The sequence below is a fragment of the Eretmochelys imbricata genome, chromosome 8 (genome assembly GCF_965152235.1).
Source record: "Eretmochelys imbricata isolate rEreImb1 chromosome 8, rEreImb1.hap1, whole genome shotgun sequence".
NCBI lineage: Eukaryota > Metazoa > Chordata > Testudines > Cheloniidae > Eretmochelys > Eretmochelys imbricata.
The window spans coordinates 797,385-821,016 of NC_135579.1; the positions used below are offsets into that span (position 1 = coordinate 797,385).

The window sequence follows — 23,632 nt, forward strand, 5'->3', positions numbered from 1 at the left end:
GCCACAGCTCCAGGAAAGCTGCACTCACTGGCAGCCTTGCAGCTGGGCCAGGGTGGCCCCCAGCATGGGAGACAGCTCTGAGATCCCATCTCAGCAGCCAAATTCCCCACTCTAGTGAGGGAGAGCCAGGCAAGTGACGGGGAAGTGCTGTGGGAGGAGAGAGCCTGCCCAGGGTTCCAATGCTGCACAGGGTCCTGCCCAGTGGAGCCTGCAGGCTAATGGCACCCTGCTTGGGCAGAGTAGCTGCTGTTGCAGGGAGAGCTGTCTGCAGCAGCTAGGCAGTCAGGACTGAGCCTAGGAACAAGGGCAGCAGGAGCTGCTGATGGCAATGAGCCCCGTGTCCCTCTGACTTGAGCGAGGCTCTGTTTTGGGGAAGGGGAACTCCAGCTCTGTGCATGTGCCGATCCAATGTTCTGTGGATGAGGCTGAGGCTGGTCTCCCACTGCCCAGGCCCTGGAAATGGCAGCCTGATTCCCATTCCAGGGGGCAAGGGCTGGTTCACAAAGGAGCTGAGTCAGAGGACGGGATCTCCGACCCCACCCCCGCAATAATGCAGCTGCCAATAACCATCCATGGGACCTGGGCCTCCCCTCTGGCCTGAAGAAGAGACAGCCAGGCACTCATCATTGTCCCAAGCACCTCCAGCCCCTTGCCCTGCACGACCTGTCCCATGCAGCCCCTGCCCTCAGAAATATTCTCATAATTCCTGTAAGTCACAGAACCAGCCAGGGAGTCAGCCTGGAGAAACACCGCAGTGACTGCGGGGGCATGATCCCGGGCAGCTCCCCATGGTCCGGGGGCAAAGAGCAGGGAGGGCGGCTGCAAGTGAGACAGGGGCCTACAGTGCAACATGGCAGCAGACAAGGCCAGTGCAATGTGGAGCAGACGGTCCTAGAGGGAACAGGATGGAGGGGAGCGGAACAGTTGCCCTGGGAGTTCAGGGTCAGTTCTTGGCACTTCCTGAACAACCATGGAACTTACATTACAGCTCCTGGGCTGATTTGGGGCCAGACACCCTGGCCTGGCTCGGGGGCTTGGTAGCTTACTGATGGGCCAACCGCATGGGGGTAGCAAGGGGCTGACGTAGGAAGGGAACAGCCAGGCAGCTGTAATGGCCTGGGGTAGGAGGGGCTCTGCCACTGGGGTGTTTAAAATCTCTGGCATGAGTCCAAGGGAGCTTGGGACCTCGGGACAGGAGCCTCAGCCAGCTGGGTGGGGACTTGGGGGCCAGTCTCCAGGTCTGACACCAGTGAGGCAGGGGCACTGGGGGCAGCTGGCAGAGAGTTGAGGTCTCCTGGAGAATACCCCTGCTGCAGGGCAGCCCTGCACCACAGCTGGTCCCCAATGGGGCCGGACCCAGAGGGTCTCACACACAGGCAGCAAGGGCAGAAGGTGGGGCTGCTCTAACCAGTCCCAGCATGGGGAGACCAAGCTGGCCACACTCAGTCCCTGGGCCAGTGCGAGTGTGGCAGCAGGCAGGCTTAGGCTCACAGGTGCTGGGCATGTCATGCATTCCCGAGTGGCTTGGCCTGTTTGCAGCCTCTGTGCCTGCATGGCCACAGGACCTCTCCGGCTGGCTAGAGAACTTGTAGGCTCTTTGTGGCAAGCTCCTGTCCCACATCTCTGCCCCTCATTTCCTGAGCCCCCTCTACCACCATCCATGAGGGGCCATCTCTGCCCTTCTCTCTTGCCTGGGGGTAACGCCTCTGGAATTTGAGACCCACGTGGGCCAATGAGACGGGGGGCATGTGTCTGTTTAAATTACCCTGAGCTGACTCCGTGGCCTGTCCCTGCTCCCTCCCGGGGCCCTGCCAGGGAAGAACGACACATGTAATTAAGTGGCAGCGAGCGGCAGCTTTGTGTGTTTCTCCCGGCGCTGTCACCATGACAGCCGCGCAGAGTGGCTGCCGGTTGCATTGTTCCTGCCCCTGGCAGCTCTGCAGTGGGGATTGGCCACTATCGGTCTGTGGCGAGCACATGGGGGGCAGCAGTGGGCTCTGCCCATGCCCCCCCAGCTCCTGCCAGTCTTGCCCGGGCAGCAAAGCAGCTCGATACTGGGCTGCAGCCCGGTGCCAGCTCCCGACACCCACCTCTGGAGCCTTGCCCAACCTGGCACCACCCCGTGCTACCCACATGGGCGGTGCATCCTCCTGGCACATGCCCCCCCAGGTGACTCCACTGCCCCCCTTTTTTGTCCTCACCCCAGGCCAAACCTGGGCCTGTCCCTCCCTGGAGCCGCTCAGGGGGCCAGAGTTTCCCCATAATCTACTGGACAGAGGCCTCTGTGCCCCACAGCCCCGCTCTCAAGCTGCCCAGTGAGGGCTCTGACTGGACAAAGCAGGTAGCAAATAATGGGGGTGGTGTCTGGGAGCCAGGACGCCTGGGTTCTAGCCCCAGCTCTGGGAGCGGAGCGATGTCCCCTGGTTGGGCGGGGGGGGAGGCGAGCCAGGACGCCTGGGTTCTAGCCCCAGCTCTGGGAGCGGAGCGATGTCCCCTGGTTGGGCGGGGGGCGGGGGGGGAGGCGAGCCAGGACGCCTGGGTTCTAGCCACAGCTCTGGGAGCGGAGCGATGTCCCCTGGTTGGGCGGGGGGCGGGGGGGGAGGCGAGCCAGGACGCCTGGGTTCTAGACCCAGCTCTGGGAGCGAAGCGATGTCCCCTGGTTGGGCGGGGGGGGGAGGCGAGCCAGGACGCCTGGGTTCTAGCCCCAGCTCTGGGAGCGGAGCGATGTCCCCTGGTTGGGCGGGGAGGGGGGGGGCGAGCCAGGACGCCTGGGTTCTAGCCCCAGCTCTGGGAGCGAAGCGATGTCCCCTGGTTGGGCAGGGGGCGGGGGGGGAGGCGAGCCAGGACGCCTGGGTTCTAGCCCCAGCTCTGGGAGCGGAGCGATGTCCCCTGGTTGGGCGGGGGGGGGAGGCGAGCCAGGACGCCTGGGTTCTAGACCCAGCTCTGGGAGCGGAGCGATGTCCCCTGGTTGGGCGGTGGGGGGGAGGCGAGCCAGGATGCCTGGGTTCTAGCCCCAGCTCTGGGAGCGGAGCGATGTCCCCTGGCTGGGCTGGGGGGGAGGGGGGCGAGCCAGGACGCCTGGGTTCTAGCCCCAGCTCTGGGAGCGGAGCGATGTCCCCTGGTTGGGCGGGGGGGGGAGGCGAGCCAGGACGCCTGGGTTCTAGCCCCAGCTCTGGGAGCGGAGCGATGTCCCCTGGTTGGGCGGGGAGGGGGGCGAGCCAGGACGCCTGGGTTCTAGCCCCAGCTCTGGGAGCGGAGCGATGTCCCCTGGTTGGGCGGTGGGGGGGAGGCGAGCCAGGACGCCTGGGTTCTAGCCCCAGCTCTGGGAGCAGAGCGATGTCCCCTGGTTGGGCGGGGAGGGGGGGAGCGAGCCAGGACGCCTGGGTTCTAGCCCCAGCTCTGGGAGCGGAGCGATGTCCCCTGGCTGGGCGGGGGGGGGGGGGAGGCGAGCCAGGACGCCTGGGTTCTAGCCCCAGCAGCGCGGTGAGGGTCCCTGGGACCGGCAGGACACGCCAGGCAGGGGGCTCCCGGGCCGATTCCCGGGGGGCGCAGCCCCAGCCGGTTCCACCCCCAGCAGCGGGGGGGCTGGAGGGGCGGCCGGGGGAGGGGCCAGCGGCGGGGCGGGAGCCGGGCGGGGCCGGGGAGCTCGCGAGCGAGAGCCGGGCAGAGCCGGGGAGCGCTCGGCAGACAAAGGGAGCCGGGCCGGGGCCTCCCTCCATGGCGGGGCGCGGGGAAGCGGCCGCCGGGAGGGGCCCGGCCTGAGCGCGGGCTCGGGCTCGGGCTCGGCGCTCCACGTGCGCGGCCGCCCGGCGCAGGATCGGGGCCGCCGAGATCGGCGCATCCGGTAACTTGCGGGGGGGCCGCGGCGGGGGGGGCCGAGCGCGCGCACCTGTCTGCGCGCGTGCCCGGCTGCGGAGGCGAAAGCAGCCGCCGCGCGTGCCCGGCTGGGGGCGGGCGCGCGGGGGCCCTGGAGAGCGCGGGGGCTGCACCGTGCACGAGCCGGGGGCGAGCGAGGCTGGGACACGGCCCCCCCCTGCGGCGGAGCGGGCTCCAGGGGTGCGGGGCAGAGCCCGGCCCCTCCACGTGCTCGGCGCGGGGGCCCCTGCAGGGCGGCTGGAGCCGGGGTCCCGGGGGTCCCGCAGCCGGCTCTGGCCCGCCCCCGCGCCAGGGGAGATGGAGCCGGGGCTCGGGACAGGCGCCAAGCGCGGCCCCGGGGCTGCGCCCCCCCCCCGCGCGGGCTGGGCCCGGGGCCCGCTGCAGCTCGAGGCTCGCCCGGCGGCTCCGCACCCCGGCCCGCTTCTGTGCGCGCAGCCAGCCGGGCGGGCGAGCCCTGCAGAGTCCCGGGCACCAGGCTCCCCCAGCCGGAGTCCCGAGGCGCCAGCCCCTCCCCCCGCCAAATCCCAGGGCGCCAGGCTCCCCCCGCCCCCAATCCCGGGGCGCCAGCCCTCCCCTGCAGTGCCCCCGGGCACCAGCGCCCCCCCACCCCCTTTGCCCTTGCAGGACCCCTGCCCAGGAATCTGTTGCCTGCCCTGGCCCCAGTGCACCACCTGCCCAGCTGCTCGCACCGGTTTGGCTCCCGTTCCCTTCGAGCCCAGCCTGGTCATGGCTGTGGCTCTGGCTTTCCCCCCTTCCAGCCCAGCCTGATTGGGAGACATGCCCTCGGGGAAGGAGCTGCGTGGGCTGCATGCAGGGTATGAGAGTTAAGCTCTGTCCCGGGTCAGGCTTTACCCATTGCTACTTGTGTGCTGAGGCCCCCTCTCCCACGCTGCTGCCCTGGAGGTGTTGGCATAGCTGGGCAGGTACTGCTTCTTGTCCCTGGAGGGGGGCAGGGGAATGTAGGGCAGCTCTGTGCCCCTGCTTTCTGGCCAGCACCCGACAACCTGTTAGGGTCAGTACTGCTCCAAGTAGGGGCCACCTTCTGTGGCCACAGCTCTGCCTGGTGCCAGAGTTCTCCCCTGAGCTCAGAGCCCAGCTGCGGTCTGACACACACAGGTGTGCGTTTGCTGGTAGGGGACGTTTCCTCTGGAAATGCAAGGGAAAGATCCACGGGGGGGGGGGAGGGGGGTCTCCCCTCTCAGCACTTTTCCTTGCAACTTGAAGGGAATCTCTTTCTTGCCCTGTGGTGGGCCTCAGATGCTAGACAGAAAGTATCTGGCCCAGTCTCTCCATCCCACTGGCTGCAGTTGCTCCCCTGAGATCAGGGCAGGTTCTGGGTTGGTGATGGCTGACTGTGTTAGAGGAGGGTCTGCTATTGCTTTGCACCTGGCACCCTGGGCAGGTCCCAGTGAGCCCCTCCTTCCATACATCATGACAGGTTTCAGAGTAGCAGCCGTGTTAGTCTGTATTCGCAAAAAGAAAAGGAGTACTTGTGGCACCTTAGAGACTAACCAATTTATTTGAGCATAAGCTTTCGTGAGCTACAGCTCACGTCATCGGATGCATAAAGTGGAAAATACAGTGAGGAGATTTATATACACACAGACCATGAAACAATAGAGTGGGAGGAGGTATTGTTTCATGGTCTCTGTGTGTATAATGTCTTCTGCAGTTTCCACAGTATACATCCGATGAAGTGAGCTCACGAAAGCTTATGCTCAAATAAATTGGTTAGTCTCTCAGGTGCCACAAGTCCTCCTTTCCTTCCATACAAGGACCTGCAGCCATGTGGCTTGTGGCGGCTTTTGGCATGCTCTCCCCAGGGCTGGCTGGCCTAGGACCTTACATGCCTTGGGGCTCTGGAGGAGGTTCCTTTCTCCAGTGCTAGGGAGGCTGCAGTGCCTGACCCTGGGGCGCGGATCGCTCCCTTCAGAGTCTTGATGCCAGTGGACGGTTAGAACCAGCTGTGCTTGAAGGAGCGAAGAACTTCCTTGACTGCTGGACCTAGAACAGAGCAAGAGGCCAGTCTTGCTGTGGAGCCCCCAGCGGCCCTGGGTGCAGCATGCAGTGGTTAATCATTGAAACACAGACAGCCTTAGTTCTACTCTGATTTTTATCCAGCTTCCAGACATTGGAGCTTGTTCTGCCTTTGTCTCGAGTAAAGCTCCCTCTCCCGTCAAATCTTTCTACCATGTGGGAACTCGGACTGTGATCCATTCACCTCTTAACTTCGCTGGTAAACTAAACAATTGATCCTCTGGCTCTCACCAGGCAGGGAATTGTGCTACTGGCTCTCTTTGGAACCTTTCCAAGTGTTCTCAGCATCCTTTTGGAAGGGCGGCCCCCAGAACTGGACACAGCATCTAGTAACAGTCTCGCTATGGCCATCTGCAGAGATGACACCACCTGCCTCGTCCTGCTGATAGTTACCAGTTAGAGAATATTTCAATAAGTTTGATGGATTCGAGTCGGCAGGGCCTGAGGAAATTCATCCTAGGGTACAAAGGAACTAGCAGATGCCATCTCAGAACCATTAGCAATTAATTATCTTGGAGAACTTAGGGGAGGGGTGAGGTCCCAGAGGACTGGAGAAGGGCACACAGGTAAAAAAGGGGAACAAAGGGGACCCAGGGAATTACAGACCAGTCAGCCTAACTTCAATACCTGGAAAGATACTGGAACAAACTATTACACAATCTGTTTGTGAGCATCTAGAGGATAACAGGTTATAAGGAACAGCCAGTGTGGATTTGTCAAGAACCCACCTCATCATCTTCTTTGACAGGGTCACTGGCCTAGCGGATGGGGGAAGCCGCAGACGTGAGGTCTTGATTTTAGCAGGGCTTGTGACACAGTCCCGCATGACATTCTCAGAAGCAAACTGGGGAAGTTCGGGCAAGATGGAATTACTAGAAGATGGGTGTCCAACTGGCTGAACAATTGTCCTCAATGAGGAGTTAGCGGCTCGCTGTCAAACTGGGAGAGCGGAGCTAGTGCAGGCATCAGTCCTGAGGCTGGTCCTAGTCACTATTTTCGTCCCTGACTTGGGTAACGGAGTGGGGAGGGTGCTTATAAAATCCACAGCTGACACCAAGCTAGGAGGGGTTGCAAGCATTTAGGAGGGCAGGATTAGAGTTCAAAATGACCCTGACAAATTAAAGAATTGGTCTAAAATCAATAAGATTAAATTAAATAAAGACAAGTGCAAAGTACTACATTTAGGAAGGAAAAAATCAAACGTGCAGCTACAAAACGGGGAATAACTGGCCAAGTGATAGCCCTGCTGAAAAGGGTCTGGGGTTACAGTGGATCACAAATTGAACATGAGTCAACAATATGATGCAGCTGCAAAAAAAGGCTAATATCTCCCTGGTGGTGTATGAACAGGAGCGTCGTACGTAAGCCAGGGGAGGTCACTGTCCCGCTCTGCTCAGCACTGGTGAGGCCCCAGCTGGAGTGTCCAGTTCTGGGTGCGGCACACTAGGAAAAATGTGGACCAATAGGAGGGAGTCCAGAAGAGAGCAACAAAAAATTGATCAAAGGTTTAGAAAGCCTGACCTATGAGGAAAGGTTAAAACACTGGGCGTGTTTAGTCTTGACAAAAGAAACTGACTAAGGGGTGGGTACCTGATAAGTTTCCAGTTATGTGAAGGGCTGTTCGAAAGAGGATTGTGATCAGTTGTTCTCCATGTCACTGAAGGCAGGACAAGAAGCAAGGGGCTTTGTCTGCAGCCAGGGAGATAGAGGTTAGATATTAGGAAAACTTCTTAACTCTCAGGGTGGTTAATCTGTGGAACAGGCATCTGGAGAGGTTGTGGAATCCCCATCATTGGAGGGTTTTAAGACCAGGTTGGACAAACACCTGCCAAGGAGGGTCCAGCTTTTCTTAGTCCTGCTTCAGTGTAGGGGGCTGGGCTCGGTGGCATGTCGATGTGGTTCCAGCCCTTCATTTCTGTAACGCGGTGATTCCTTGCTCATATAGCCAAGGATCACGTTTGCCCTCCTAGCGACAGCCCTGTGCTGGGTGCTCCCATTCAGCAGGTTTGTCATGAGCCCAAGTCCTGGTCTGCGTTGCTGCTTTCCAAGGTGCTGTCCCCCAGCCTGGGAGTGCGGCCAGTCCTCCAGGTTCCTGCGTGTAAGTGGGTTAAAGGAATGGGGCTGAGCCCACTTTACCGTGTGATGCGAATCACTCTGCAGAACTGACCCGTCAGCAGTTATCACGCCAACAATTTTTGTCCTCTGCAAAATTAGAGCAACTGCTTTATCCTCAGCCAGATGATACTGACAGCCTTTGGCCAAAACCAGACCCCTGCCGGACCCCTCTAGAAACCAGATGTATGTAAAGGGCAGGCCACCTCCCCGCTGCCCTCTTACGGCCAGGGGTGGCTCTGCAGCACACGGCCTCGGTTTCCCCTTCGCAGGTTCCCAGGAATGCTCCATGGAGGCTTCCATGCAATACCAACCCCCTTCCTTGGGGACTGGTTCATTAACATAAAGCAAACCCAAAGGTAAGTCTCTGCTCCACCAGCCTCCCACGGGGAGCAGCACCTCCTCCCTGAGCTCTGGCTAGCTCCCAGCCTCTCCATTTGGCCCAATTTTTAGCCCTTCCCAGGTTCTGCTCAGTCTGTCCCTGTGAGCTTGGGGGTTGCACAGGCCTCCTTGCTGGGCCTGTGTTTCAGCTTCCCCAGCAGCGTCCTTCAGGTGCCTTATTCAGCAATTCTTGGTCATTCTTCCCCTTCCCTCCTTGGGCTGAGAAGTCCAGACGGCACCCCTCCCCCGCTGCTGGCTCCCGTTTAGGGCCCACGGGCTTCCTGTAAACCCAGTTGGGCACCAAGTAATCAGTCATGGGTGCGCCAGCCCCGCTCCCTCTTAAAGGGGCCAGTCACCCCGTGACAGCCTCTGGGGATGAAAATACCCCATTGATAACTGCTTTTGGAATCTGTCAGCCAGTTTCTAGTCCATTTAATCTGTGCTTCATTAAGAACTAGCACTGTACGAATGCAATCAATTAATAATGTAATCGAGGACTGTGGGGCTACAGTTAAATGCCTTACAGAAATCTAACTATCCTGTCAAGTTACCTTTACTAACTATGGTTGTAATCTCAAAACAATACCAAGTTTGTTTGACAAGACCTGTTTTCTGTGAAACTACGTGGATTGACATTAATTATGCTGCTCTCCTCTTTATTCTTTACTGATTGCATCCTGTAGCAGCTTTTCTATGATATTGCCCAGGATTAACATCAGACTAATTGGCCGATAGTTACCCGGCTCATCTCACTTAAGCTAAAAGGGTATGTTGTGACAATATTCTTTTTTCCCGTTCTCTGAGACTTACCCATTGTCCAAGAATTATGAGATATTACCAATTACTCAGCTGTTCCTTAGCCAATTCTTTTACAACTCTTGAGTAAAAATTATCCGTTCTTGTCCCTTTAGAAGTGTTTCACTGAAGCAGTGGCTGCTGCTCTCTGGCCTGGTCAGGACCAGGCTGACAGGCCCTGTGGCATCATGGTGGATCCTGGGGTCCGAGGAAGCTGTTTAACCCAGCTCCTTCCAGTTCCCTTGCCTCCCTGGCTCCTTCGGTGAACCTTGAGAAGCAGACGGGGAGAGGAGCTCATCCTGACCCCAAGCAGACAGGGTCTGGGGCTGCCAGCTATAAGCAAGGCCTCCCATTTCTAGAATCTTTCAGCTTGTTGCCATGCCAACCCCAGCCCTTCCCAGGAGGCTGGCAAGCCCGGTGCCCCCCTTCTCTTCACAGTCCCTTTGGACCAGGCTCTGCTGGGCTTGGTGCCTTGGCCACCTTAGAGCACCAGCCTTGGTGTCTGGGGTAGGGCATGCACAAGGCATGGGACCCTGCCTACGGAGGGGGGTGGGAACATGCACGTGGGAACGCAGCCCTTAAATGAGCAGCTGGGGGTGGGGAAGGGGGCCTGGGCTAATGGGTGGCAGTCGGTATGGGGAGGAGGGAGGGACCCAGCCAGAGGGAATCCACACGGCTGTAGCCGGGAGCCGGCCTGGCCACCCTGAGCTGGGATCCCTTACCTGTGGGTGAGACACTAGGGGCACAGCGGTGTGGCCGTCATGCTCAGGTCAGTCAGTCGGTCTGTCTGTCTGTCTGTCTGCAGGGGGCACCGTCGGCTGCTCGGCACAGCGATGGGAAGGAGCTGGGCTGGGCGCTCTTGGTTTGGACGGGGCTACCCAGCCTGGCCTGCGGCTCTGCAGATCCCTGCGGCGGACGAGCCCCTCCGGAGTGCCCACCCCCCCCCGGGTCGTCCCTGCCTGGGGCCTGGGGAGCAGGGCAGGCCCTGACCCTCGCCCCCCGGCTCTGCCTCCCATCCGTCCCCGGCGCGGGGAGCAGGCGCCATGGCAACGGGTGCTGGCAGCGTGGGGGCAGCCCTGAGCCAGTGACGAGACGTCGGAGCTGGCACCTGGGCCCAGGCGATGGGCAGCGGGCGTGCGGTGCCTGCCTGCAGCTGAGGGGCGCCCCGGCCCCCGGCCCCCAGCCCAGCCACCATGGCGATGTCCCAGGGCACCTACACCTTTCTCACCTGCTTCGCCGGCTTCTGGCTCATCTGGGGCCTCGTCGTGCTGCTCTGCTGCTTCTGCAGCTCCCTGCGGCGCCGTCTGAAGAGCCGGCAGGAGCAGCGGCTGCGGGAGCAGAACCTGCGTGCGCTGGAGATGGAGCCGCTGCACTACGAGGGCTTCTCGGGCAGCCCCCCCGGCATGGCCACAGCCATCCCCCCCCGGCTGCGCCTGGAGCCGCGCCACCCCCCCGCCCCGGCCCCCCGGCCCTGGAGCTACAGGCATGGTGAGGTGCCAATTCCCTCGGCCCGGCCCATCCCCGCCAGGGCTTCCCAAGGCAGGGTAGCGGGCGCTGCTCACGCAGGCTCCAAGCCGGAGGCAGGGCCAGCCCCTGAGAGCCACTCTGGCTCCAGCAGCCCCGTGCTGCCCCAGTGGCCAATCCAGCAGGACCCCCGGCTGCCTGGCCCTGCTGAGGCCGCCGGGCCTGGCTGTGCTCGGGCCCAGGGCAGCGTGCCATACGGACACCCATCCTGCTGGCTGGAGCCCTGCAGCCCTCATAGAGGCTGCGGTTTAGGCCCCATCTACACGTGGAAGAAGGGGGCGAGCCTGGGCCCCAGGGCTGGTGCAGCCCCTGCACTCAGTGCTTGTCTATGCTGCTTGCCTTGCAGAGTCGGACCTGTCCAAGCCCCCGTGCTACGAGGAGGCGGTGCTCATGGCTGAGCCACCGCCGCCCTACAGCGAGGTGCTCATGGACACGCGGGGGCTGTACCGCAAGATCAACGCCCCATTCCTGAGCCACGAGCGCCCCGAGAAACAGGAGCAGCCCCCCAGCTACAAGCCCCTCTTCCTGGACCGAGGCTACAGCTCAGCCCTGCACCTGCCCAGCTCTGCCAGCCAGGGCCCCGCCTGCCCTGCCCTCTACTTGGAGGCTGAGCATGCCCAGCGCATGTTCCCCAGCTGGATGGACTCGGAGCTCAGTGGCAGGGACACGTATGAACCTGGAGCCTGGCACCTCCCTGTCTCCATGCCCTTGTTTGGCAGGACTACGGCGGTTTAGGGGCCTGCCGGGCAGAGCGCCACACTGGAGCCTACATGGACTGGGGCTGGAGCAGGGCCTGCCTGGGCTCAAGCTGCCCCTTCTCCTTGGGAGCCGGCCCTGGGCCCCACCTCAGGGCTAGTGCAAACCCTGCCTGGACAATGTGAAGCGCTGCCTGCTGCGGCCAGTGTGTGAGGGGCTGGTCCCCATCTCGCCCCGTGGGCCCCTGCAGGCGCCCTTGGTGCTGACTGGGGCTCCGAGCAGGCCCTGCACTTGGCTTTTTCCTAGTTTGTTTGTTACAGTTTGAGAATAAAAGTTTGTGGCACCAGATTCATTCCAAGCAGGGCCAGGCTGCCTGGGCTGGGGGGGGTGGGAGACTCGGGGCAGGCTCCACCCTGCCCTCCACAAGGGGGCTTGGAGCATCCCTCTCAGCAGGTGAGTCCAGCCCCAGAGGGCTGGGCAGATCAGCCTGGATCCACTCTCCCCCAGGGCAGGCTGGGCCTCTGTCACAGCACAGGTGCCCACTGACCCTGCAGGCTGCCGAGGCCCAGAGCCCAGGTCCTGCAGCCAGGGCTGGAGCAGGGTGGCCTCCCCCATGCACTCACCAGCCCAGCTCACTGCCGCTCCCACAGAAAGCAGCCAGGCTCAGCCCAGGCCAGGGTGGAGGCTTTATTTATTAACATACATTAGCACGTTGCCAATACACAATTTGTGCTTTCAAAAAAACCAGTTACTGTACTTGAGAAAGGGACCAAGCAAGGGGGGGACAAAGCGGGGGGGCACAGGAGGGCTCACAGTCTGGGGGATCGCCACAGTCTCCTACTGAGACTGGCAGGGTCCTTGCAGCTGAGACAGCCTCAGGCAGGGAGGGAGAGGCAGCCTGGCACTAACTCTCTCCCAGCCCCCACCATAGGGGTGCTTAACACCTGCAGGGGGAACACCTTCCCCTCGGGGGCGGGGCTCTGCTGCACAAGCACCTTGGGGCGCCTCTGAAGTGAGGGGGCTGCAGCCAGCCAGAGCCGCACCCACACAGGGCCATTTTATTGCCATATTTATTTTTAATTCGTGCAAAGTTCTCAGGGCTCTGGGCAGAGCCGGCGGGCAAGAGGCAAATGAGGCCCCTGCCCCATGCACAGAGCACCAGCTGCCCAGCCTCCCTCAGGGCACCAGGGCAGGGGAGCTGAGGGGCACGGAGAAATATATAAGCTCAATGCAAAGAGGCAGGAGCGGCGGGGTGGGGAAGCAGGGAGCTACCAGGGGAGGGGGGCGGGCGTACCCACGTGGCTCCTAGTGAGACAACTTTTAAAAAAGAGAGAGAGAGAGAGAGGAAAGCTGTAAAAGTTGCCCTGGGAGGGCAGGGGTGCCGCGGGGCTGGCCCATCCAGCCGGGCCCAGGGGCACACGCAGACGGAGAGGGATGGGGCTGGGCCCCTCGTTGTGGCCGTCTTGCACTGCTGGGATCTCACGGTGGCGGTCCCGGGGGTCTGACACGCACAGGGCCCAGCCTTAGACACTGCCCCCAAAGCTCTCCTCGTCCTCAGGCACCGGGTCGGCATCCCAGCAGGTGATGTCGATCTCTGTGGGAGAGTCGGACACGTTAGCACCAGGCGGCCCAGTGACCCCCCGCACCCCCTCCCGAGGGGGAGCAACGCAGGGCTTCGGGCTGCCCCCCACATGCAGAGGGCTGTCCCACTCACCGGGGGGCTTGGCGTAGAACACAGCAGGAGGAGTTTTGGCAGAAGTCTCCACCTGGCCAAACTCTTCATCCTGAGACTGGCTGAAGTAGCCCTCGCTGGCCTGGAAAGGAGAACGGAGCCGCCATCAGCAGCAGCCACGGAGGAGCCCAGAGCAGAGTGAGCAGCTGGTGGGACAGTGGTTCCAGCTGGCCCTTTACCACCTGGCCACAGCCCAGGACTTGCCAGCACAGGGAGGTGAGCAGGGCCCTGCATGCAGCTCCAGGACACCCCTCCCACTGCCACTGCTGCAGGCTCAAGCTGGGCTCTGCAGCCGGGAAGGCCCAGGAGCCAGAGCCCACCCGCCAAGGGGTCCACAGGGCGTGGAGGACAGAGCTGGGGCTTCAGTAGGTATGGGGCAGGCGCCCCAGGGAGCCTCTTGCCTGACCAGGTTGGGGGAAGGGGCTCCAGGTGCAGCAGGAACCTGGTGCCCAGCTCACCTGCACCCCTTCCTTCTGGGCCATCTCCCCGTTCGTCAGCAGCTGGGGCTCGGGGGCCTGCTGCCCGCTGGCAGCCTCCTGTAGGGCATGCTGGTAGCTGAGCGTCATCTGGTGCGGCCCCTCCATGGCAATGAGGCTGGCCGGCTCCTCGTCCTGCTCCGCGTCGCAGAAGGTGGCCGGTGGCTCGGGCAGCTCGTCGAAGTTCAGCAGGTTGTCGTCAGGGGGGCCGGGGGTCGCAGGGGTGCCTGGGGGCACGTCCACCTCCACCTCCACCAGGAGGGGCGCGGGAGGCCCTGGCGATGCGGCGGTGGCCAGCTCCCAGGCAGCGGGTGGGGCGATGCTGTCATTCTGCCACAGGTCGATAAGGCTCTCGGGGCCGGGGGGCCGCGTGGGGCCCGAGGACTCCTCTGCGGGCAGCACGGCCACGGGGAACAGCAGCGGCTCTCTGGGCTCCAGGAACACAAGGTCCTCGGTGGGGCCCAGCCCGCCCCCCTGTGCCGCTGTCCACGCAGGGTCCCCGGGCGGCTCGTCTGCTGTCGGCGGTGCCAGCACCTCGCTGCTGGGTCCGGGCGAGTCTGCACGGAGGGGGAGAGAGCGCATCAGAGTCCAGCCCCAGCTCCCGCCTGCCCTCCGGGGACGGGCACCCTGGGCTCCCCTGCACCCCACCTTTCCGCGGGGCCTGCTGCGTCACTTCGTCCAGAGCCCTCTCGATCTGCTCCCCGACAGGCGTGGAGGCCGGGCTGGAGTCACAGGGGCTGCAGCCCACGGCCGAGGCCTTTCTGTGAGTGTCCGACTGGCTGCCTGCGAACGAGCGAGACGGAAGCTGAAGGGGCCCCAGGCCGACCCCTCGCCAGCCAGTGCGTTGGCACATGTACAAATAAGCAGGCCCCTCGTTTGCATGCACCCCTCCCACCATCAGCCCACCCTGCCGTTCCCTTCTGCCGCCAAGAGTCCCTGGGGGTGCCTCCTCCCGTAAGGCACCTGCTGGGCACCCTGCTTGCCCACTGGGGCCTGCAGCCGGGTGAGGGGCAAAGGCCTGGCAGAGCACAGGCCCCAGGGTGGTTGAGCACTGGCCTGAGAGCAGGACGCTCCAGGCAGGCGGCTGGGGCCCCAGGGCGACGGGGCCAGCCCTTGAGGTTCACGGACATGGGCAGGGTCGCTCCCCCACGCCCCAAGGCTCCCCAGACAGCCAGGCAGGAATTCAGGCCCCAGGCCTACAGTCACACCCCCGCCAGAGCTAGAAACCCCATGGGAACTGAGCCCAGCACCTAGCACACGCCAGGCCATAGAGCCCCCTCCCCTTCACCAGGCCACGGGGGCAGGACTGCAGCAGGAGTAGGCCCCCCAATGGGACAGGGGCGATTCTGCTCCCACTTGACCCAGTCGCCACTTTAGGGAGACATTTTAAATATTTATTCTACGGAAGCCAGCCTCTCGGCACGTCCCAGCCCCCTGGCCCCCAGCATGCCCCAGCCTCTTGGCCCCAGCCACGCCCCCCTCCCCCGGCACGCCCCATCCACCCAGCACGCCCCAGCTGGTGTCTGTGACGAAGTGGGACTGTTCTTAATGTTTCCTCTGAATAGTGTGGGGGTGCCTCAGTTTCCCCTATGCAGTTCTTAAGTCTCTAGGTGGTGGGATGGGGGTGTATGATCCTTGCAGAGCCCTAGAGGGCAGATGTGTGCAGGGGTCTGGACACAGAGAATGGCCAACACCCTGTTTCCTGGCAACTGATGGCCTGGGCCCTTCCCCCCTGCAAGGTGAGAGCTAAAGGGCTGGAGAACAAAGGAATCCGGTGACCTCCTGGCCCAGGGAAAGGAACAAAGCCCAGAGGCGGAGGGGCTGGAGGGAGTTTCAGTTTGGGGCTGGCCGGGACATGGAGTGAAGTGCAGATGGGGTTGTCTGGCTCACTGCCCCCCAAAATGGACCTAGCTGAGGGGTCCTGTTCTCTGCACCTGCAAGCTCTGTTTTAGACCATGTTCCTGTCGTCTAATAAACCCCTGTTTTACTGGCTGGCTGAGAGTCACGTCTGACTGCGAAGTTGGGGGGCAGGACCCTCTGCCTTCCCCAGGAGCCCCGCATGAGCGGACTCGCTGTGGGAAGCGCATGGAGGGGCAGAGAGGATGCTGAATGCTCCAAGGTCAGACCCAGGAAGGTGGAAGCTGTGTGAGCTGTGTGTCCTGAAGACAGGCTGCTCACAGAAAGGAGACTGCCCCAGAGTCCTGACTGGCTTCGCAGGGAGCACTTCCACAGCATCACCCGGGGACTCCGTGACAACTGGTGGCAGCGGTGGGATGTACTGCCTAGGGGAAACTGAGGCACCCCCACACTATTCAGAGGAAACATTAAGAACAGTCCCACTTCGTCACAGTGTCTGTGAGAAAGGAGGTTTCTGGCCTTCTCATTTGGTCCCCGCAGCTGCTTTCTCCTCCCATCTCCCTCGCCAAACCTCTAGTGCCCTGCAGCTGCCACCTTCCTCTGCAGTGATCACGTGCAGGGGGTGGCAAGGGGGGGGGGATGGGGCCTCGGGGCAGGGGCAGGATGGGGCCTCCCCAATGCGCTCTCCCCCCAGCAGGGCGGGGCCTGGGCACTCGCCCGGGCACTGCTACCTACATGGGAAGAAGGAGGAGAGGTTTGGTGTGCGGTGGCAGGTGGCATAGGGGAAGGGGGTCCGCGGGGGGGAGGAGGAGGAGGAGGAGGAGGAAGGCGGCCCACTGTCAGGTGTCTTTATGAAAGGACAGTGCAGACGACCTGCTGAGAGAAAGACAGACAGACGCACGGAGACAGAGAAAGCAGAGAGAACAGTCAGTCTCCCAGGTCTAGTGCCCAGCCCGCCCTCCAGTGCCACCATGAACGGGGAGGAGCAGTGTGGGCGGAGCTGCACCCCGGGGGGGCGGGGCAGATCAAGGGCATTGAGGGGACGGGGGGAGCAGGGACGGGGGGGACGGGGGACGGATGCCTGCACTTCTGTCTTGACCGCAGCAGCCCTGGCTCCCTGTGGTCAGTAGCACAATCCTGCGTGGCAGGAACAGGACAGGACGCTGCACATGGGGCACCGGCCCCATGACCCCACAAGCTCCAGGCAGAAGGGGGCAGCGACCAGCCCAGCCTGGCAGCTCCAGACAGACATGTCCCCTTGTCCTGCCCTGAGAAAACCCCCAGGAGCGGGCATACCTCCAACCCTGGAGCCCATCGGCAGGTCAGAATGGCCCCCCAAGAGGCACATCCCAAGCCCAGCCCATCCCTGGGCAGCCTGGACTCCCCACACCCTTCCCCATCTGCTCAGCCCTGCCCAGGGCAGCGCTGCCCACCCCCCAATTCCCCACCTAGCATGGGTGGCCAACATCGTAATGTCTGAAAACTGGACCCCTCCGCCCCATCTCTTCCCCCAGGCCCCGCCCCTGCTCCGCCTCTTCCCCCAGGCCCCGCCCCAGCCCCGCCTCTTCCCCCAGGCCCCAGCCCTTCCTCCAGCCCTGCCCCTGCTCCGCCTCTTCCCCAGGCCCTGCCCCTGCTCCACCTCTTCCCCAGGCCCTGCCCCTGCTCCACCTCTTCCCCAGGCCCCGCCCCTGCTCCGCCTCTTCCCCCAGGCCCCGGCCCTTCCTCCAGCCCCGCCCCTGCTCCGCCCCTTCCCCCAGGCCCCGGCCCTTCCCCCAGGCCCCGCCTCTTCCCCAGGCCCCGCCCCTGCTCCGCCTCTTCCCCAGGCCCCGCCCCTGCTCCGCCTCTTCCCCAGGCCCCGCCCCTTCCTCGCCTCTTCCCCAGGCCCCGCCCCTTCCTCCAGCCCCTCCCCTGCTCCGCCTCTTCCCCAGGCCCCGCCCCTTCCTCCAGCCCCGCCCCTGCTCCGCCTCTTCCTGTGAGGCCCCACCTTTTCCCCCAGACTCTGCCGCTGCTCCGCCCCTTCCTCCAGACCCCGCCCCTGCCCTGCCTCTTCTCTGCCTCTCGCCTTGAGGCCCCACCCCCCCACTCCTCTCCCCCTCTCACTTGCTCCTCTCCACCCTCAACTCCAGCATGAGCAGCCCCAAAGGACTTGCAAAGCCCAGCTCCAGCAGGCTGCCCGGGAGTGCAGGTCACAAGAGTGCTGCGGCTGGACTGGAGCAGCCAGGCAGCCCCGCTGGGGAGCGAGGCATGGCCCTCCTGCCTGGCAGCCCCCCACCTCCCTCCGCTCTGCCTGCCCAGCAGCCGCCTTCCCTCCCCACCCTGGGGCTGCCTGAGAGCGTGGCCAGGAGAAGCACTGGCTAGCAGGGCAGCTTGCATCCCGTCCCTCCCAGGGAACGTTCCATGCCCCTGGGAGCCCCTCACCCCACTCGCTGTGGGCCCCCCACTCTGTCCTCCGCCACAGCCCTGCAAACCTTGCTCCTCAAAGGGGCTGCCACGGCCCGAGCCGGTGCACCAGGGCTGGGCGACAGGCTGCCACTTCCCCCCGCCCACAGTAACCAGACTTTTAGTGTCCAGTCAGGACATCCAACTGGACACTGCCCGGTTCCCTTTTCAGTCAAAAACCGGACACCTGGGAACTTTACTCCTAGCCCAGCACCCACACTGCATCAACGCCCTGGAGGGGAGCGGGGGGCCGGCTGGAAGGGACTGGCCCAACACACACAGCCAGGCCCCCCCCAACACCCACAGCCAGGCCCCACCCCCCAATTCACTCCCCTGCCCCCCCCAATGCCCACAGCCAGGCCCTACCCCCCCAACGTACGTCCCTGACCCCCCAACGCCCACAGCCAGGCTCTGCTACCTCAACCCCCTCAACGTACATCCCTGCCCCCTCAACGTACATAGCCAGGCCCTACCCCCTAATGCACCCTCCCACCTCCCAACACCCATAGCCAGGGACCCCCCCAAACACATACAGCTGCCCCTCAACATCCACAGCTAGGCCCCGCCCCCAAACGTACGTCCCTGGCCCCCCAACGCCCACAGCCAGGCCCTACCCCCCCCAGCGTACGTCCCTGGCCCCCCAACGCCCGCAGCCAGGCCCTACCCCCCCCCAGCGTACGTCCCTGGCCCCCCAACGCCCGCAGCCAGGCCCTACCCCCCCCCAGCGTACGTCCCTGGCCCCCCAACGCCCGCAGCCAGGCCCTACCCCCCCCCCAGCGTACGTCCCTGGCCCCCCAACGCCCGCAGCCAGGCCCTACCCCCCCCCCCAGCGTACGTCCCTGGCCCCCCAACGCCCGCAGCCAGGCCCTACCCCCCCCCCAACGTACGTCCCTGGCCCCCCAACGCCCGCAGCCAGGCCCTACCCCCCCCCCCCAACGTACGTCCCTGGCCCCCCAACGCCCGCAGCCAGGCCCTACCCCCCCCCCCCAACGTACGTCCCTGGCCCCCCAACGCCCGCAGCCAGGCCCTACCCCCCCCCCCCAACGTACGTCCCTGGCCCCCCAACGCCCGCAGCCAGGCCCTACCCCCCCCCCCCAACGTACGTCCCTGGCCCCCCAACGCCCGCAGCCAGGCCCTACCCCCCCCCCCAACGTACGTCCCTGGCCCCCCAACGCCCGCAGCCAGGCCCTACCCCCCCCCAACGTACGTCCCTGGCCCCCCAACGCCCGCAGCCAGGCCCTACCCCCCCCCCCAACGTACGTCCCTGGCCCCCCAACGCCCGCAGCCAGGCCCTACCCCCCCCCAACGTACGTCCCTGGCCCCCCAACGCCCGCAGCCAGGCCCTACCCCCCCCCCAACGTACGTCCCTGGCCCCCCAACGCCCGCAGCCAGGCCCTACCCCCCCCCCAACGTACGTCCCTGGCCCCCCAACGCCCGCAGCCAGGCCCTACCCCCCCCCCAACGTACGTCCCTGGCCCCCCAACGCCCGCAGCCAGGCCCTACCCCCCCCCCAACGTACGTCCCTGGCCCCCCAACGCCCGCAGCCAGGCCCTACCCCCCCCCAACGTATGTCCCTGGCCCCCCAACGCCCGCAGCCAGGCCCTACCCCCCCCCAACGTACGTCCCTGGCCCCCCAACGCCCGCAGCCAGGCCCTACCCCCCCCCCAAACGTACGTCCCTGGCCCCCCAACGCCCGCAGCCAGGCACCTCCTCAACATCTGCCTGCTGCCCTTCCCTGCCCACAGCCTGGCCCCACCACGAATGCCTGCGCCTGGCCCCACAGCCCCGCACCTGTCCTCTGGCTGAAGGGGGACGTGGCTTCGGAGCTGCCCGAGGCCACTCGCTCCTGCTGCTTGAAGAACTCGCGGGGGTTGTCGGGGCGCCGTGCGATGATGGCAGCAGCTTCCTGCCAAGGCAGAGACGGAGCCGTGAGTGTCCGACCACAGCGCCCCCAGCCCCCCACCACGCCCCTGTCCTGCCGTGAGCCCCCCACCCCCTGCCCCAGCCCTGTCCTGCCTGGACCCCTCCTCCCCCAGGCACCACCTGAGCCTGCCCCCATTCCCCGCCCCACCACCCCAACCCTGCCTGGCCCTGCCACCCATGCCCCCCCACTGCAGCCCGAGCCCCATCATCCATGGCCCGAGCCCCAGCCCACCATCCACACCCCACTGCACTGTGCCCCACTCTGCTCACCCCACCATCTGTGGCCAGCCCCGCGGGCCACCCGCCACCCTGCCATCCATGCCCACCCTCTGCACCCTCCCCACCATGGCCTGCTTCAGTCCCACACCAGCCCCCCACCCTGCCGAACCCACAGCTGCCCTGCCATGGCCTGGCTCTGCCCGGCCCCACGGCCACCCAGCTCCGCTTACCTCCACTTCCGACTCCGACTTCTTCAGCTCCTGCCCGTTCTCCGCCCCGGGCTGCTGCTCACCCTGGGGAGAGAGGCAGCATCAACCCCCGACTGCAGCCCCAGCCCCGGCAGAGCTGCCCCGGCAGGGCCCCTCCGAGAAGCACCGGGGGATCCCAGGCCCCCCCGCTGTGGTGGCAGAGAGGCAGGGGCCTCTGGAGGGCAGGGCCCCTTCCAGGGCTTCATCTGCAACGAAAGAGGGGCTGGGGCAACGACCCGCCAGAACTGTGGGGGCCAGGGCTCAGCCCTGGCACAAATTAAGCAACAGTCCCTGCCCCAGGCAGTGGGGCTGCGGCCCGGGGAGGGGGGCTGGGGCGGTGGCCCGCGGGGAGCCCAGGACATCACTTACGAAGATGGACTGTTCCTGCAAGCGCTGCCTGGCCTCCTCCGCCTCCAGAGTCTGCTGCTTCCGCCTGCCATGACAGCCAGCGAGGGGGCCTGAGCGGCTGCTGGGGGCAGCCCCCAGACCCACCCCCAACAGTGCACCAACCAGCACGGTGTGCCCTGCCCCACGCAGCCCCCAGACCCGCCCCATGCATCCCCCAGCCACGCCCTGCCCCACCACCCCCACAGTCCATCCACAGCATGCCCTGTCCCCCCACAATGCGCCCTTCCCCCCCATGCTCCATCCATGCTGCACCCTGCCCCACGCAGCTCCCAGCCCCGCCCCCAACAATGCACGAGCCAGCACGCCGTGCCCTGCCCCACGCAGCCCCCAGCCCCAGCTCTCCACACCACGCCCCCCAAGTGCCATCCACGCCGCGGCCTGCCCCCCCACCCCCAGCCACGCCCTGCCCTGCCCCCCCCACGCTCCATCCACGCCACCATGATTTCAGCTATTTAAATCTGAAATTTCACTGTGTTGTAACTGTAGGGGTCCTGACCGAAAAAGGAGGTGTGGGGGGGATGTCGCAAGGTTACTGGGGGGGTGGGGGAAGAGGGTGGCCACTCTGCTACCCTTACGTTTGTGCTGCTGCTGGGACTGCCTTCAGAGCTGGGCACCCGGCTGGCAGCCACCCCTCTCCAGCCACCCAGCTCTGAAGGCAGTGCAGAAGAAAGAATCATCGAATATCGGGGTTGGAAGGGACCTCAGGAGCTCATCTAGTCCCACCCCCTGCTTAAAGCAGGACCCATCCCAACTAAATCATCCGAGCCAGGGCTTTGTCAAGCCTGAGCTTAGAAACCTCAAAGGAAGGAGATTCTACCACCTCCCTAGGTAACCCATTCCAGTGCTTCACCACCCTCCTAGTGAAAAAGTTTTTCCTAATATCCAACCTAAACCTCCCCCACTGCAACTTGAGACCATTATTCCTCATTTTGTCATCTGCTACCACTGAGAACAGTCTAGCTCCATCCTCTTTGGAACCCCCTTTCAGGTAGTTGAAAGCAGCTATCAAATCCCCCCTCATTCTTCTCTTCCACAGACTAAACAATCCCCGTTCCCTCAGCCTCTCCTCATAAGTCATGTGTTCCAATCATTTTTGTTGCCCTCCGCTGGACTCTTTCCAATGTTTCCACATCCTTCTTGTAGTGTGGGGCCCAAAACTGGTCACAGTACTCCAGATGAGGCCTCACCAGTGTCGTATAGAGGGGAACGATCATGTCCCTCGATCTGCTGGCAATGCCCCTACGTATACATCCCAAAATGCCATTGGCCTTCTTGGCAACAAGGGCACACTGCTGACTCATATCCAGCTTCTCGTCCACTGTAACCCTTAGGTCCTTTTCTGCAGAACTGCTGCCTAGCCATTCGGTCCCTAGTCTGTAGCGGTGCATGGGATTCTTCTGTCCTAAGTGCAGGACTCTGCGCTTGTCCTTGTTGCACCTCATCAGATTTCTTTTGGCCCAATCCTCCAATTTGTCTAGGTCCCTCTTATCCTATCCCTACCCTCCAGCGTATCTACCACTCCTCCCAGTTTAGCATCATCTGCAAACTTGCTGAGGGTGCAATCCACGCCATCGTCCAGATCATTAATGAAGATATTGAACAAAACCAGCCCCAGGACCAACCCTTGGGGCACTCCACTTGATACCGGCTGCCAACTAGACATGGAGCCATTGATCACTACCTGTTAAGCCTGACAATCTAGCCAGCTTTCTATCCACCTTATAGTCCATTCATCCAGCCCATACTTCTTTAACTTGCTGGCAAGAATACTGTGGGAGACGGTGTCAAAAGCTTTGCTAAAGTCAAGGAATAACATGTCCACCGCTTTCCCCTCATCCACAGAGCCAGTTATCTCGTCATAGAAGGCAATTAGATTAGTCAGGCATGACTTGCCCTTGGTGAATCCATGCTGACTGTTCCTGATCACTTTCCTCTCCTCTAAGGGCTTCAGAATTGATTCCTTGAGGACCTGCTCCATGATTTTTCCAGGGACTGAGGTGAGGCTGACTGGCCTGTAGTTCCCAGGATCCTCCTTCTTCCCTTTTTTAAAGATGGGCACTACATTAGCCTTTTTCCAGTCGTCCGGGACCTCCCCCGATTGCCAGGAGTTTTCAAAGATAATGGCCAATGGCTCTGCAATCACATCCGCCAACTCCTTTAGCACTCTCGGATGCAGCGCATCCGGCCCCATGGACTTGTGCTCGTCCAGCTTTTCTAAATAGTCCCGAACCACTTCTTTCTCCACAGAGGGCTGGTCACCTCCTCCCCATGCTGTGCTGCCCAGTGCAGCAGTCTGGGAGCTGATCTTGTTCGTGAAGACAGAGCCAAAAAAGCGTTGAGTACATTAGCTTTTTCCACATCCTCTGTCACTACAAGGGTGGCAATACCACAATTAGGCCTCAACTGGAATATTATGTCCAGTTCTGGGCGCCACATTTCAGGAAGGATGTGGACAAACTGGAGGGAGAGTCCAGAGAAGAGCAACAAAAATGATGAAAGGTCGAGAAAACATGACCTATGAGGGAAGACTGAAAAAACTGGGTTTGTTTAGTCTGGAGAAGAGAAGACTGAGAGGAGACGTGATAACAGTTTTCAAGTACATAAAAGTTTGTTATAAGGAGGAGGAATAAGAATTGTTCTCCTTAACCTCTGAGGACAGGACAAGAAGCAATGGGCTTCAATTGCAGCAAGGGTGGTTTAGGTTGGACATTAGGAAAAACTTCCCGTCAGAGTGGTTAAGCACTGGAATAAATTGTCTAGGGAGGTTGTAGAATCTCCATCATTGGAGATTTTTAAGAGCAGGTTAGACAAACACCTGTCAGGGGTAGTCTAGATAATACTTAGTCCTGCCATGAGTGCAGGGGACTAGACTAGATGACCTCGCGAGGTCCCTTCCAGTTCTGATTCTA

General features: G+C 62.8%; 2 protein-coding genes across 2 annotated transcripts in view; one reads left to right on the forward strand and one right to left on the reverse strand.

Moving 5' to 3' along the window:
• The first annotated feature begins 10,394 nt into the window (after positions 1-10,394).
• On the forward strand, positions 10,395-11,460 carry PRR7 (proline rich 7, synaptic). The gene is made up of 2 exons (XM_077825239.1): positions 10,395-10,689; positions 11,072-11,460. Exons 1-2 carry the CDS (start codon positions 10,395-10,397, stop codon positions 11,458-11,460), a joined length of 684 nt encoding a protein of 227 aa, XP_077681365.1.
• A 1,228-nt stretch (positions 11,461-12,688) lies between these two features.
• DBN1 (drebrin 1) overlaps positions 12,689-23,632 on the reverse strand; it is a 34,037-nt gene continuing 23,093 nt past the window's right edge. The window contains exons 8-15 of the mRNA XM_077824295.1: positions 20,685-20,748; positions 20,298-20,360; positions 19,717-19,831; positions 16,222-16,359; positions 14,278-14,412; positions 13,612-14,186; positions 13,136-13,235; positions 12,689-13,015 (exon numbers count right to left, since the gene is read on the reverse strand). Of these exons, the coding sequence (XP_077680421.1) occupies positions 12,945-13,015; positions 13,136-13,235; positions 13,612-14,186; positions 14,278-14,412; positions 16,222-16,359; positions 19,717-19,831; positions 20,298-20,360; positions 20,685-20,748 (1,261 nt within the window). The 3' untranslated portion in view covers positions 12,689-12,944. The remainder of the gene's footprint in view (positions 13,016-13,135; positions 13,236-13,611; positions 14,187-14,277; positions 14,413-16,221; positions 16,360-19,716; positions 19,832-20,297; positions 20,361-20,684; positions 20,749-23,632) is intronic.

Excerpts from the sequence above, each read along its gene's own strand:
- PRR7 (XM_077825239.1), top strand. The coding sequence starts at position 10,395 with ATGGCGATGTCCCAGGGCACCTACACCTTTCTCACCTGCTTCGCCGGC. Across the intron at positions 10,690-11,071 it reads GCCCTGGAGCTACAGGCATG|AGTCGGACCTGTCCAAGCCC; the intron begins GTGAGGTGCCAA and ends CTTGCCTTGCAG.